We start from the raw sequence: 15753 nt of genomic DNA on the forward strand, positions 1-15753 counted from the left end.
ACAAATTCTAATAAGATTATTATAAAGTTTATTCATTATGCCTAATGCCATAATAAGATTTGTGTTCTGAGTTACTCTGTCAGCAGGACTTACTTGTTGACCAAATTGAAGGAGTTTTGTTCTTGGCTTTTTGTTACTAACTATATTAATTTATTATATCACTGGCTGCCCCTTCTATCTCTATCTCTGCTGTTTGTTTTTTATCCTCTGACAAGAATCTAAATATATGAGTGCCACAGTGATCTGGGCCCTGAAGGCCATTGCATTCATATACATAGGTCATGAATCGAATACTTCCAAACCAAGATTTCAATGATGTTTCTTCAATAATTGTAAACCATCTAGGCCCGTTTGTAGAATAAGTTATATGAGTGGGCCAGAGGGAGTGGGAGGAGCTTGCCAAAAATGAGTCCATCAAAGTAGGCAAGAGCTGGCCCATGCAAGGTGTGAGAAAAATTTGCGATTCTAAGAACAATAAAAATGATTTAGTGATTAAAATATAATTTTAGAATCTTTCCAACATATAGGAACCATACTTTGCAGTTTTGTTTAAAGTTGATTCTTTTATGTTCTGAGGAAACTCACTGAATGCAATTGAATTATGTTTTCATTTCAAAAAGTCATTAATTAGTGACTATTTCATCCTTATTGATTCTTCCATATACGTGCCTGTTTTATACCATGAACAGCTGACACAGGCTTCTTCAGTGAGTAGTTTTGTCCCTCTTTACATCCACCTTACATTCACTCATCCTTCTGTTTTAGTGTATTTGTCTCCTCCATGGGAGTCCTTAGCAATTAGGTTCCCAAAACTATGCTGTCACAGACTTTAACTTTTCATCTTAACAGTTACCACAGAAATATTTAAAATTAGTTTTAATATTGGCGATTGTCAGTTCTTTCCTTCTGATCATAAGCCCCATGAGGATAAGAACTGTATCTTTCAATGTTTCCTACTTACATAACCTTTTCCCCCCTCGACAATAAGCGTGAATGAGTATGTCCTATACCAAATGACCTTCTTATGAATGGGCTCTTAACAGATCTATACAAGCGATTTGAAGATTTTTATTTCAGAGATAAAATTAAATTATAATTTCCTAACTTTATTCTGAAACTTCCATCTCTAAAACTTTCAATAATTAAGGAGAAATATATGCAGACCTCAAGTAGTGCAGGATAGGCTTTAAAATATGTTTAGCTGGAGGAGTACCTAAGGAATTGGACAATTTCCTAGCATGATTAAGTCTGGTATTCTTATTTATTTATTTGTATGAAATGAAAATATTTTTCACAAAACTCTATAACTTGTTCAAATGTTATTATTTTCTCTGTATAGATTATGTGTTACTATAGAACATTTCTATATTATATTTTCAGAACACAAAGAACACAGTATATGTAAACTCATTAATTTTGCTCCATCAAAGAAAGGTTATTAATTGGAATATAAAATTTAGTTTTGTCAGTAGGATAAAAAAACATTAATTTAGGTCAGAGAATTTTTATTTGTATGCTTTTATTTCTGCATTACAACTTCACATCATAATATAATTCATAGTGACAGTGACCTATATGTACACATCACTTGATGGGCTTTCCCCTAAATTCCTCTTTGTTTCACCCCTCCCTCTACAGGGTATTGAGATTGGCATTTGGATTCTCACATATTTACATAATATAAATGGAAGTGATTCCTTTATTGATCATTCCTCTCTCCCCCTCACTCTTCCACTAGATCACCTCTCTGACCCCATTTGAATTTCTTCATTTTCTAAAGTTCCTCTGATATCCCAGTTACTCCCTAGATTCTGTATATGAGGAAAAAAACATATGCCTTTCACTTTTTTTGACTGTCTTATCTCACTTAATATAATGTTCTTCAGCTCCATCTATTTTCTTGCAAACGGCATATTTTTGTTATTTTTTTTTGCTGAGTAGAATTCCATTGTGTGTATATACCATCATTTTATAATCCATTTATCTGTTGATGGACACCTAGACTGAGTCAATCATTTGGCTATTGTGAATTGTGCTGTAATAACATGGGCATGCAAGCATTACTATATAATACTCTGTTTTTAGTTCCTTTGGAAAGGTTCCAAAGAGAGGCATAGATTGAACATATGGTGGATCAATTCCAAATTTTCTGAGGAATCTCCACACTGATCATCATGGTGGCTGCTCTAAATTGCAATACCACCAACAGTATGGAAGAGTTCTTATTTTCCCATATTTTTGCCAGCATTTATTGTTTGACTTCTTGATGTTTGTCATTGTGATTGGGGTTAGATGAAATCTCGGTGTTGTTTTGTTTTGTTTTGTTTTGTTTTGCCTTTGCAGTAATGGGAATGGAACCCAGAGGCATTCTAACTTCAAGCTATACTTCTATCCCTATTTTTTATTCATTTTTTGAAATAGGGTCTCACTGAGTTGCAAAGGGCCTCAGTAAGTAGTTGAGGCTGTCCACAAACCCCTATCCTCCTGTTTCAGCCTCCCCAATGCTAGGATTACAAGCATGCACCACCACGTTTGGCTTCAGTGTTGTTTTGATTTTCATCTCCCTGATTGCTAAGGATGTTGAAGTGTGTGTGTGTGTGTGTGTGTGTGTGTGTGTGTGTGTGTGTGTGTGTTACTGGAGATGGATGAAACCCAGGGGCATTCTACCTCTGAGCTGTACTCTTAGCCCTATTTAAGTATTTATTTTGAAACAGGGTTTCACTAAGTTGCAGAGGGCCTAACAAGTTACTGAGCCTGACCATGAACCTGCAATCCTCCTGCTCAGCCTTCCAAGTAATAAGATTACAAGTGTGTGCCACCATGCCTGGCTACTGTTGAACAATTTTAAATATATTTTTGTTACTATTTGTATTTCTTTTTTATAGTCTACTTAGTTTGATTGCCCAATTACTTAATTAGTTTTTTTTTATTAAGCCTTTTAAACTATTTTTGTATTCTAGATATTCTTTATCAGAATGTCAGGAAGTTACTAGACAAAGGGGGGGAATGTGCCAGTATTGGGAATGACCTAGGAAGACTTGGGAAAGCTCTGATTATTAATATATTTCAAAAGAAAATAATTGGTATATTTCAAATTAGTTGTGTCAAAATGGAGGCAGACATGGATAAAGATAGGACTTGGTTTTGGCCTAAAAACAGGCAGCTATTCCAATGTAAATCAACCTAGCTCAAAGTAATTAACAAGTCAATAGAGGAGAGCTAGGGCTTCCTCTTTCTAAAGACAGATCTACATGATGATCTAGGAAGGAGGGGGCAGGGTTTGACCTTGCCCTTCATGAAAGGAGACACCTCACCACATCTTGCCAGGGGAGGTACCTTACAGGGTCGTTCACTACATGTCAGAGTCATGCAAACAAGATGGAGGTCATGGGTATAAAAAGTCCGGTCCATGTGTAAGTCCTTTGTGTACTCATTCGAGTCATCCCCTCATGCCATCTTGGCATGGGGCTGTATTTCTAATTTCTGTTTTTCTATCTTTCTAATAAACTCCTTTAAATCTTCAAAAAAGATAATAGCTGTCAAAGATATTTTTCCATTCTGTAGGCTTTCCTTTTAGACTCTTGTTTCCTCTGATGAGAAGAAACATTTTAGGTTAATGCTATTCTTTTTATCATTATTTTAATTTCTTAAGCTATGGGGGTCTTATTGAGGAAGTTTCTGCTAAATGGGAACTGATTAACAAATTCATCAAAGTAATGAAATACAAAATTAATCTAAAAAGATAAGTTGCTTTTCTATATGTCAACCATAAATCCACTGAAAAAGAAATAAAAAAATAATTCTATTCACAACAACCTCAAAAACAATAACATAACTAGGAATAAACCAAAGCAAAGAGGTTAAAGTCCTCTACAATGAAATTATAAAATATTAAAGAAAGAAATTGATTTTAGAAGGTGGAAAGATCTCCCTTGCTCTTTGATATGCAGAATAAATATCAAAATGGCCATTCTACTGAAATGATCTAGAGAATCAATGCAATACCTATCAAAATGTCAATGTCATTCTTTACAGAACTAGAAAAAAATCATATGGAGAAACTAATCTTAATATGGAGGGAAAAAGACACAGAATACCCAGCGCAATTCTCAATAGCAGGATACATCACCATTCCTGACTTCAAATTATATTGCAGAACAATGGAAATAAAAACAGTATGGTATTGGCAGAAAAATAGACACATAAATCAATGGAACAGAATAGAGAAAAAGAAACAAAGCAACACACTTATAGCCAATTGATTTTTGACAAAAATGCCAAACACATATGTTGGAGAAAAGAGCCTTTTCAACAAATGATGTTGGGAAACCTGGTTATTAACTTATAGAAAATCAAACTAAATTTCTACCTTTCACCCTGAACAAAAGTCAATTCAAGGTAGATCAAAGACCTGAAAATTAGACTAGAGAATCTGAAGTTACTACAGGAGGGTATAGGTCTAACACTACATGATTTATTTTTATATGTGGAAAACAAAAATAAGACAACTTGTGAGCTTTACATCATATTACATTTTACATTGATAATGTTTGGGAAGTAATCATTAAATGTAATATATGTCTGTCATAGGCAAGCTATTTTTTAACACTCAGCTTCAAAAATGTGGTCTGTTTTCTGTTAAGATTGCTTAGAAAGATAGTTATCAGTTCTAAATTAAAACAATATAATCAAAGTATTAATTCTATATTTATATACTAAAGATAGACTTTAGAAATTAGATCACTTGTGAATTAGATCAAATCATGATGCTTGGACCTTTTCTCTAGGTTTTTGTTCAATAAACTTCAATTTTTAGTTTGAGTCCTTAAACATGTAAAGGAAATGTAAATATAGTACATGTTTTTGATTATTTTTTCCATAATATTCCTAGATTTAAGATGCTTTTCATGTACAATAGACAAAACTCTACTATTCAATTTTTGGTAACTTTCTGGTTAAAAGAAATATTGTTAACCCTATTATCTATAATATTTCAAGACTAAAAGATAAAGAACATTCTTTTTTATTGAAATATACCAGAAATTAAAAACATTGCTCTATAAATTTCACATACTGTTTCATATTTGTTAAAATTTAATCAAATCAAATTTAAGCCTCTTTCTTTATATATTTCAAGTCTACAGGCATTTATTTATTTATTTATTTATTTATTTATTTTACAGTACTAGGGATTGAAATCAGGGGCATTCTACCCCTAAGCTACACCCTCAGCCCTATTTTTTATTCTTTATTTTGAAACAGGGTCTCACTAAGTTGGGAAAATCCTCACTAAGTGGCTGAGGCTGACTGTGAATCTGCAATTCTCCTGTCGCAGCCTCCCAAATACTGGGATTAGAAGCATGTGTCATCACATTATGCTTCTACAGGCTTTTAATACATATTTATTATATAGAGCTCATATCATATTTTTTTCAATTTGTAGGAAATGTTTATTATTAATTTATATTTCCTTATTACATAAATCTGAATAAATATTTAATGATTATGAGAATTATCTTCTGTTTACATTTTATATTCACTTATTTAGATACTTATTTTAAGAAAAAGATAGTTATATGGCATTATACAAGACATTATGAAAACAAAGCTATATAACATAATCTCTCTTCCTCTAAATAATTGTATATTATTAGCATTGACATACAAATTGATGTTCAGTCTATGCATACTTAAATAGAAATGTATTTTAACCTTGATTTTTCTAGCATTTTCTACAATGCGTGAATTTGAGTATGAAATAGAATATGAATCTGAAGTCATGAAGAATATCTTGGAACCCTGTTTGTCTCTATATTTGATCAGAAAAAGTTGTAATGTTGATCATGAAATGATATCATTGGTCTTCAACCTGATATTTACACCAAAAAAACCATTGAGGTAAACCTTTTTTCTTTCCTTTTCCTTTAAGCAATATTTGTTTCCATCTCTTTTATATTGGTGCACTGAAGCCATATATCTTAAAGGAATACAAGGTGATAGAGGCAATATTGCTCTTTTAAATTAAATAATGCTAATTTTAATTTCTGTCTTTGAATATTTTATTGTATTTCTTTGCTACTTAGAGAAATATAAAATAAGTAATATTAATTTTAATTTCTATCTTTATTTTATGTTATTACTTCTTTGATACTTAGAGAAGTATCAATTAAATAATGCTAATTTTTTTTTTTTTTTTTTTTGCGGGTCTGGGTATGGAACCCAGGGGCATTTGACCTCTGAGCTACACCCCCTGCCCTATTTTTTATTCTTTATTTTGAAACCGGGTCTCACTGAGTAGCAGATGGCCTCACTAAGTAGCTGAGGCTGTCCAGGAACCACGAACCTCCGGTCTCAGCCTCCCAAATGCTGGGATTACAAGTGTGTGCCACCACGCTATCTTTGAATATCTTTTAATTTTAATTTCTATCTTTAGAAATTTTAATTTCTATCTTTGAATATTTTATTGTATTCCTTTTTATACCACTTAGAGAAATATAAATTAAATAATGCCAATTTTAATTTCTATCTTTGATATTTTATTGTATTAATTTTAATACTACTTAGAGAAATACTTAGACTATATTATTTCCATCTATTAAATTATGAAATACATTCTTATGAGAAGAACAATTCAAATCATTGGAAATGTGAGATATCCTTCAAAAACTATGATGTAACTCATGTCATTAGTGTATTATATTAGCAAAAGGGAATAATTAATTTTGTAATTTTTTTAGAAAATGGACTATGTGATGTACATTAGCTACATGATATTTTTATATTTCCAGATCAGAATTATTTCAAATTATAAAAATGCCTAAGCTATATTTCACATTGCAACCGTTTTTATTGCCCTTTAAAACCACTCAACACCATCACATTACATAGCAGTTAGTAAGATATGAGTGGGATTTGACTGTCTCTCCTCTAGGAAGCTTCATCTAGTGTCTTACTTACTGCTTTGGCAATTTATACTTGGAAGCTGTAAATAATATATGATATATAAAATCTGAAATGGGATCTTATTTATGTCTGAAAGCAGAGTTACTGATGAGAACCACATTTTGACAAAGTATACCATAAAGCCTGACAAGGAAAAAAACAACTGAAAATATAACTCATGCTGTTAATCATTTCTGTAGTTTGCAACTGTGTATGTGCTATGACTATTTGTGTATCCAAAGTGGCTATGAATAAGTATTACAATAACTAAAAATATCAGGGTCATCTTCAGAAATCAATGATAAAATCAAACTATAACAAAATATGTAGAGCAAGATGTGATGGAGCACACCTGTAATGCCAGTATTCAGGAAGATGAAATACAAGAATTACATGTTCATAGCCACCCTCAGCAACATAGTGAGGCCGTCTAAAATTTTAGGAGATTCTGTTTCAAGGTAAAAAATAAAAGAGGTCTGCTGGTGTTGATCACAGATATAATTCTCCTGGGTTTATTCCTGAATACCACAAAAAAAGATATATAACAAATGTTGATATTGTCATTTTTTTTTTTTTTTGGTAGTACTGGGGGTAGAACCCAGGGGCTTTCTACCTCCTGGATTTAGTCCCAGACCTATTTTATATTTTATTTGGGAACAGGGTCTCACTAAGTTGCTGAGAGCCTCACTAAGTAGCAGAGGCTGGCTTCAAACCTGTGTGATCTTCCTGTCTCAGCCTCCCAAACGCGGGGATTACAAGTATAAGCCACCATGCCCAGCTCAATATTGTTATCTTTTATATTTATTTTTTTGTGTGTGTGGTACAGGGAATGGAACCCAGGGGCGTTCTACCTCTGAGCTACACCTCCAGCCCTATTTTTTATTCTTTATTTTGAAACAGGGTCTCACTGATTAGCAAAGTGCCTCACTAGCTGAACTGTCAATGAACCGCAATACTCCTGTCTTAGCCTCCCAAATGCTAGGATTGCAAGCATTTGCCACCATGCCTGGCTTTATAGTTTTAATAATCATAGTTTTATATGAATGTTTAGTACTTTTTAAAAATTTTATTGGTGCATTATAATTATACATATTCATAGAGTTCAAGATGGTAGAGGTATACATAAACTCATCATTCATTTAGTCTTTCCCCCACTCCCACTCCATTTTCTCCCTCCTCCCTCCTTCTCATGTTTGGCTTAGTGATTGACTTTGATATGTTCATAAATTTTAATGATGTACATTAGGGAGTTTACCTTTTTTCCCTCCCATCCACCTCAGGTCCCATTATTTGCTCATCTTAATTTCTCCTTCATCTAGAGTTTCTCCTATGACCCTTTTCCTCCCTAGCTTCCACATATTAGAGAGAGCATTTGAGTTTTTACTTTTTGTGTCTCATTAATCTCTCTTAGCGAAATGCTCTCCAATTTTATTTTCCTGGGTAATTTTTTTCTTCATTATGGTTGAGTAAAATTCCATTGTGTATATTTTCCATAGTTTTGTAATCCATTCATCTATTGATGCATATCTTGACTGATTTCTATAATTTGGCAATTGTGAATTATCAGGTTATGAACTTAGATATACATCCATTAGTTTGGTATTTTGGTTTCTATTCTTTTGGTAGATACCCAGAAATAGTATTACTCGATCATATGGTAGGTTCTGCTCTATTGGTTTATGTGTATTTTCTATGTCAATACCATGCTGTTTTTATTACAATGGCTGTATTATAGTTTGAAGTCAGGTATTGTGTTGCTTCCTGCATGGTTCTTGTTGCTGAGAACAACTCTGGCTATTCTGGTTCTTTGTTGTTCCAAATGAATTTAAGGGATATTTTTCTATGTTTGTGAGGAATGATCTTGGTAATTTAATTGATATTGCATTAAATCTGTAGATCACATTTGGAAGAATGGACATTTTGTTTATATTTATTCTGCTAGCCAAGAATATAGATCTTTCCATCTCCTAATATATATTTGTTTCTTTTTTCAGTGTTTTATAAGTAGAGTTCTTTTACGTTCTTTGCTAGATTTATTCCTAAATATTTTATTTTTTTGTGGGGTATTATGAAAAATCAAGTATTTTCTGAATTTCTTCTTCAGTGAATTTATAGTTGACTTACAGAAAAATTTCTGATTTTTAAGATAGATTTTGTATTCATACTCTGCTGAATTTGTTGATCAGTTCTATAAGCTTTCTGGTTGAGTTTGTTGGGTATACTAAGCATAGTATCATGCCATCTACAAATAAGGATAGTTTTAGTTCTTTTACTTTTGTATTTTTTTTCTTGCCCTACTCTGGATAGAATTTCAAGTACTACATTGAAAAGAAATGGTGGTAATGGTCATCTTTGTCTTTTCCTGTTTTTAGGGAAATTATTACAGTTTTTCCCATTTAATATGATGATGGATTTGTCAAATGCTTTTTCAGCATCTATTGAATTATCATGTGATTTTGGTCTTTGATTCTGTTTATGTGATGAATTACATGTATTATGTTTGGCATTTTACCCCAGCCTTGCATCTCTGACTTGGTCATGTTATATAATTTTCTTGATGATGTGGTTTTCAATGTGTGTTGCTTGCATTCTATTTAGCAGTTTTGTGTCTAAGTTCATCAGTGATATAAGGCTCTAGTTTTCTTGAGCTGTTATTATTCAGTTTTGGTATTAATGTGATATTGACTTTGTAGAATGTATTTGGAACAGTCCCATTTCTTTCTATTTCACATAATGGATTGAGGAGTATACAAAACCTTTCTATAAAGATTTTGTAAAATTTACATCAAAATCCATTTGGTCCTAGGATTTCATTTGGTGGTAGGCTCTTTATTGCTGCCTCAATCTCTTTGATTGTTATTTGTCAGTTTAATTTTTCTATATCATCTAGGTTCAATTTAGGAATGTTGGTTGTGTCTAGAAAATTGTCAATTTCTTTTAAATTTTCCATTTTTATTGGAGTATAGTTTTTCATAGTAGTTTTTGAAAATTCTCTGGATATCAACACTCTCATGGTAAAATTTTCTTTTATAGCTCTTATTATATTATATATAATATATTTATATTAATTTGGATTGATTCTCTCTTTCTTTTTGTTGGGTTGGCTAAAGGTTTCTTTTATCTTGTTTAGTTTTTTTAAGAAGTCAGCTTTTGGTTATGCTGATTTTCTGTATTTTTTATTCTCTACTTCATTGATTTCTGCTCTGATTTTAACATTTTTTTTATTTTTTACTGGATTTGGGGTTAGACTTTTTCTGGGTTTCATGTGCTTTGACATATGTCATTAGGTTATTTATTGGTGATTTTCTGTTCTTATGTGAGTGATCAGTCCCAGAGGTTTTGATATGTTGTGTTTCTATTTTCTTTATCTATGAATTTCTTCATTTCACCCCTTACTTTTTCAAATACCCATTCATTTTTTTTTAGCACTGTGGTGTTCAAATTACAGTTGATGTTGCTACTTTTAGTCTTCTTATAGTTGATTTCTAGTTTCATTCCATTTTGGTCTGAAAAGACACAGGGGAGTATGCCACATTTTTTAAATTTGCTAATGCACACTTTGTAGCCCAGGATGTGGTCTGTTCTGGAGAATGTTTTATGAGCAGCTGAGAAAAATGTGAACTCTGCTGTATTGGGGTAGAAACTTCTGTATGTGTCTAATAGGTCTATTTGGTTTATGGTATTTTCTAGATCTGAGACACCTTACTGACTTTTGTCTCTAAGATCAGTCTAGTGGTATGAAAGGAGTGTTGAAGTTTCACAGTATTATTGTATAAGGATCTACATGTGACTTAATGTCACAAATGATTTTTTTATGAACATGGCTGCACCTGATTTTGGATCCTAAATGTTGACTATCATTATTTCCTCTTGCTGAATTATTTCTTTTACCAGTAAAAAATGACCTGCCTACCTCTTCTGATATGCTTGGGCTTGAAGTCTAACTTTTTTGATATAGTTGCTATTCCTGCTTGTCTTTCAGTTCCATTGGCATGAATTTTCTTACTTCAGCCCTTCACATTTTTGTTTGTGACTATCTTTACTTGTAAGATGTATTTTGGGCAGCTTATATAAGAAGGATTCTTGTTTTTAATCCATTTTGCCAACTTATGTCTTTTTTTAGGGTTGTTGAGGCCATTTATTTTCAGTGTGATAACTGAGATATAGTTTTGTTATGGTGAAAACTGTTATGGTGCCAAAAACTGTTACAATGGTACAACATTACAAAGGTGCCAAAACTTCAACAGTGAGATGTAGCAGCAGGTTCTTATTCTTAGCTATGTGTAGAAAACAATAGCCAGAACTCTATTTTGCTGTAAGCTTAAGAGATTTTATTATTACAAAGATGGAAAGATAGAAACAGAACTTTAATCTAAAGAACTATGTCATAGTGGAGTGAATTGAAAATAAGTCACTGAAGTTTTTTGGATACAGAACTGTTTTATACCAATAATCTTCTACCTGACTAGATCTACCCCTTCTTGAGGCAGGTCTTTTGATGTGGGTATTCCTTCTTGTAGACCTGCCCTGTCTCAGATACTAACCCCAAGCCTTTTGTTCCACCCCCAAAAGTGTTAATTGATTAACTCTGGGATCTCTTGAAGACTTATGGCATCCTCCTATAACCTTGGGAAATTTTAGCTTGTCTTTAAAATGTAAAAGACCCTGAGCTCCCTCTATTTTCTTGCTAATCACACTTGTTGCCAGGAACTATGCAGGGTCCCTTCCCTCTCTGAGTTTCTGTCTGCACCCAATCTCTGGATTTCTTATACTAATGTTATTTTCAAATACATTTTGGAGCCATGTCCCAATATTGGTACATTAATACCAGAGCAATTTTAAATACATCTTGAAACCATTTCTCAGTACTGCCACAGATTTTAATTACTAACATTTTCAGATTTAATTTCTGTTTGATGTAGTGTTTGTTCTTCTTTGCTTTATTGTTTTCTTGATAGAAAAAAAAATTTTTTTTTCTGGTTCTGGTGTGTTTTACTTTTTTTTTTTTCCACAGTTAATTTCTTTGAGTATTTTATCTAGTACTGGTTTGAAATAAATTGTTTCAGCTTCTGTTTGTTGTGAAAAAATTTATTTCCTCATTGAATTTGAGAGATAGTTTTTCTGGGTAGGAAAATTTTGGATTCAAGTTGTTTTCTTTCAGAGTCCAGAATATGTTGTTCCATGCTCTACTGGCTTTCAAAACTTGGTGTAGTAAATCTGGAGTGATTTTAATTGTATTTCCTCTTAATGTCACTTGATATTTTGCTTTTGTTGTCATTAAGATTTTCACCTGGGCCTCTACATTAGTCTTTTGACTGTTTTTCTTATTTTTTATTGGTACATCATATCCATACATCCTATTGGGGTAAAAACTTGTATATACATATATGTACACATCACTGATTTAACCCCAACCCAATTCCCACCCCATTCCCTCCCCATGCCTCCGTCCCTTGCTTGGCTTAGTGGTTGGCCTTGATATTATTATGGTTTGAAATGGTGGGGGTACTTTTTCTTATTCAACTAAGTTTGGTTGAATAGAAAAATTAAAACTAACAGGTAGCTCAATGCAGTGTTAACAAATCTTTATTACAAAATTAGGTAATAGAGCAGTAAGAAATAGAGAAGAGAAAGGAAAAGCAGCTTGCTGACCTGTATGCTGGAGAGCCCAAAAATGGAACTCTGGCCCCTTTTGGGGACCCCAACCCTTAAATAGATTTTATATTGGTATCTTTCTCATCAGTGTTACCAAGGCAATGGCCTAGTTACTTATTCCTTAGCTAGTTGGTGCCTCTTTGTCTCCGGACAGTGCACTTCCTAAGTGCAAGGGTCAAGAATCTACCTGGCCCTCGGCTCTATAGTATTGGGCAGTATTGGTTGCTCATCAACTAGGGTACTTTGAAGCCACACATAAAGTTTACCTTTCCTATGCCCAGGCCAGATACCAGAGGAGAGGATGGAAACAGAGCCACCGGTTGCCTCTATTGTAATTTTAGGGCTAGTGGCTTCAGTTGACTCTAAGGCTATTACTATAGGTTAATGTTTAGAATGAATGGCAAAGACAGAGAGGAACTCTGCATTGTAATAGCTGCAGCCCCCTCGCTGCCTGAGTGCTTGTACAGCACCTAAGTTCTGACTATATTTTACACCTTACAACTAATCAAAGCAATTTTCCAACACCAGCACCTTAATACATTTTGATGCCTCTTCCCAATACTGACACAGATATGTTTAAGTACATTGCCTGTTTTAGAGAATTTCCTTCTTCCACCTTCCCATCCCCTCATTTAGGTTGTCTTGTTTCTTCCTCTATAAGATTTCCTTTTTCATCTAGAGTTCCTCCTATGACCCATTTCTCCTTAGCTTTCACATATTAGGGAAAGCATCTGATTTCTTATTTTTTGTGACTGACTAATCTCACTTAGCATAATGTCCTCCAGTTCCATCCATTTCCCTGAAAATGATGTAATTGAGTTTTTTTTTAATGGCTAAGTAAAATTCCACTGTGTACATATTCCACAATTTTTTTAACCCATTCATCTGTTGATGGACATCTTGACTGGTTCCATAGTTTGGCTATGGTGAATTGTGCAGCTATGAACATAGATACACATGCATTAGTTTGGTAGTTTGGTTTCTTTTCTTTTGGGAAGATACCCAGAAGTGGTATTGCTGGATCAAATGGTAGATTTGTTCCCATTATTCTTAGGATTCTCCATACTGTTTTCCAAAGTGGTTGCACTAATTTGCAATCCCACCAACAATGTTTTAGAGTTCCCACTTCTCCACATTCTCACCAGCATTTGTTGTTTGTGTTTTCAATGATTGCCATTATAGTTGGAGTTAAGTAAAATCTCAGGGTAGTTTTGATTTGCATCTCTCTTATTGCCAGTGATGTTGAGCATTTCTTCATGCATTTATTGGCCATTTGAATTTCTTCTTTTGTGAAGTGTCTATTTAGTTCGCTTGCCCATTTTTTGATTGGACAATTATTTTTTTAGTGTTGAGTTTCTTGAGTTCTCTGTATATTCTAGATATTAGTCCTCTATTGGAGGTAGAAAAAATCTTCTCCCATTCTGTTGGCTCTCAGTTGAGGTTCTTGACAGATTCCTTTGCTGAACCAAAGCTCTTCAGTTTCATGCAGTCTCACGTATTGATTCCACGTATTGTTCTATACATACTTGACTCAGTTTAGGAAGGTTGTATTTATCTAGAAAGTTGTCAATTTCCTCCAGATTTTCCATTTTGTTGGAGTGTACCTTTTCAAAGTAGTTTCTGATAATCTTCTGGATTTCTATACTGTCAGTAGTAATGTCTCCTTTTTCATCTCTTATCTTCATTATTTGGGTTGATTCTCTCTCTTTTTTTTTTTTTTTTTTTTTTTTTTTTTTTTTTTTTACTTAGGTTGGCTAATGGTTTATCTATCTTGTTCTTTTTTCAAGAAACCAGCTTTTGGTTTTGTTGATTTTCTGTATTTTTTAAAATCTCTATTTCATTAATTTCTGCTCTAATTTTAATAATTTTCTGTTTTCTACTGGCTTTGGGGTTCGATTGTTCCTGCTTTTCAAGGGCTTTGAGGTGTGTCATTAGGTTATTTGAAGATTTTCTGTTTTTCTTATGTGAGCACTCAGTGCTATAAATTTTCCTCTTAATACTGACTTCAAAGTGTCCCAGATGTTTTGATATGCTGTATCTTTATTTTCATTTTTTTCTAGAAATTTCTTGATTTCACCTCTTACATCTTCTATGACCCATTCTTCATTCAGAAGTGTGGTGTTTAGTCTCCACATGTTTCTCTGGGCCTTCTTATAGTTGATTTCTAGAAATGACACAGGGAAGTATATCACATTTTTAAAATTTGCTAGTGCTCATTTTGTGTCCCAGGATGTGATTTATTTTGGAGACGGTTCTGTGAGTAGCTGAGAAAAATGTAAACTCCACTGTTGTTGGGTGAAATATTCTATGTTTCCAACAGGTCCATTTGATTAATGGTATTCTTTAGTTCTGAGGCATCTTTACTAACCTATTGTCTGGAAGATCGGTCTAATGTTGTGAGAGGTGTGGTGAAATCTCCCTTATTATTATACTGTGATTTATGTGTGACTTCATGTCACAAAGAGTTTGAATTACAAAGTAGCTGCACCTATGTTTGGGGCATAGATGTTGATTATTGTTATTTCCTCTTGTTGGATTATTCCTTTTACCAGTAAAATATGACCTTCTTTGTCTCTTCTAATAAGTTTGGGTTTGAAGTCTAACTTGTCTGATATCATTCCTGCTTGCCTTCGAGTTCCGTTAGCATGGATTACCTTGCTCCAGCCCTTTACTTGAGTTTGTTCCTATCTTGTAAGGTATATTTCTTGTAAGCAACAAATGGATGGATTCTGGTTTTTAATCCATTTATGTCTTTTTATTTGGGAGTTGAGGCCATTTACATTCAGTGTGATTATTGAGAGATAATTTTTAATTCCTAACATGTTAAGATTTTATTTCTGTTTGAGATACTGTTTATTCTTCTTTCCTTAGTTGTCTGCTGGATGGAAAATCTTGTTTCTTTGGTTCTGGCTTGTATTACCTATTTCCTCTTTGTAGTTAATTTCCTTGAGTATTTTCTCTAGCACTGGTTTTGAAGACATAAATTCCTTCAGTTTCTGTTTGTCATGGAAGCTTCTTATTTCCCCATCTAATTTGATAGATAGTTTTGCTGGGTAGACAATTTTTGGCTGGAAATTTTTTCTTTCAGAGTTTGGAATATATTACTCTAAGCCCTTCTGGCTTTCATGACTTGGTTTGGGAAGTCTGGAGTGATTC

At 33.3% G+C, this 15753-nt stretch overlaps 1 protein-coding gene across 1 annotated transcript in view; it reads left to right on the forward strand.

Annotated features, from left to right (window-relative positions):
• CFAP47 (cilia and flagella associated protein 47) overlaps window positions 1–15753 on the forward strand; it is a gene marked incomplete at both ends in the record, with an annotated part of 367798 nt that overhangs the window by 327997 nt on the left and 24048 nt on the right. The window contains one exon of the mRNA XM_080718845.1: window positions 5727–5898. Within this exon, the coding sequence (XP_080574971.1) occupies window positions 5727–5898 (172 nt within the window). The remainder of the gene's footprint in view (window positions 1–5726; window positions 5899–15753) is intronic.

This window comes from Muscardinus avellanarius, assembly GCF_963383645.1.
Source record: "Muscardinus avellanarius genome assembly, chromosome: X".
Taxonomy (NCBI): Eukaryota; Metazoa; Chordata; class Mammalia; order Rodentia; family Gliridae; genus Muscardinus; species Muscardinus avellanarius.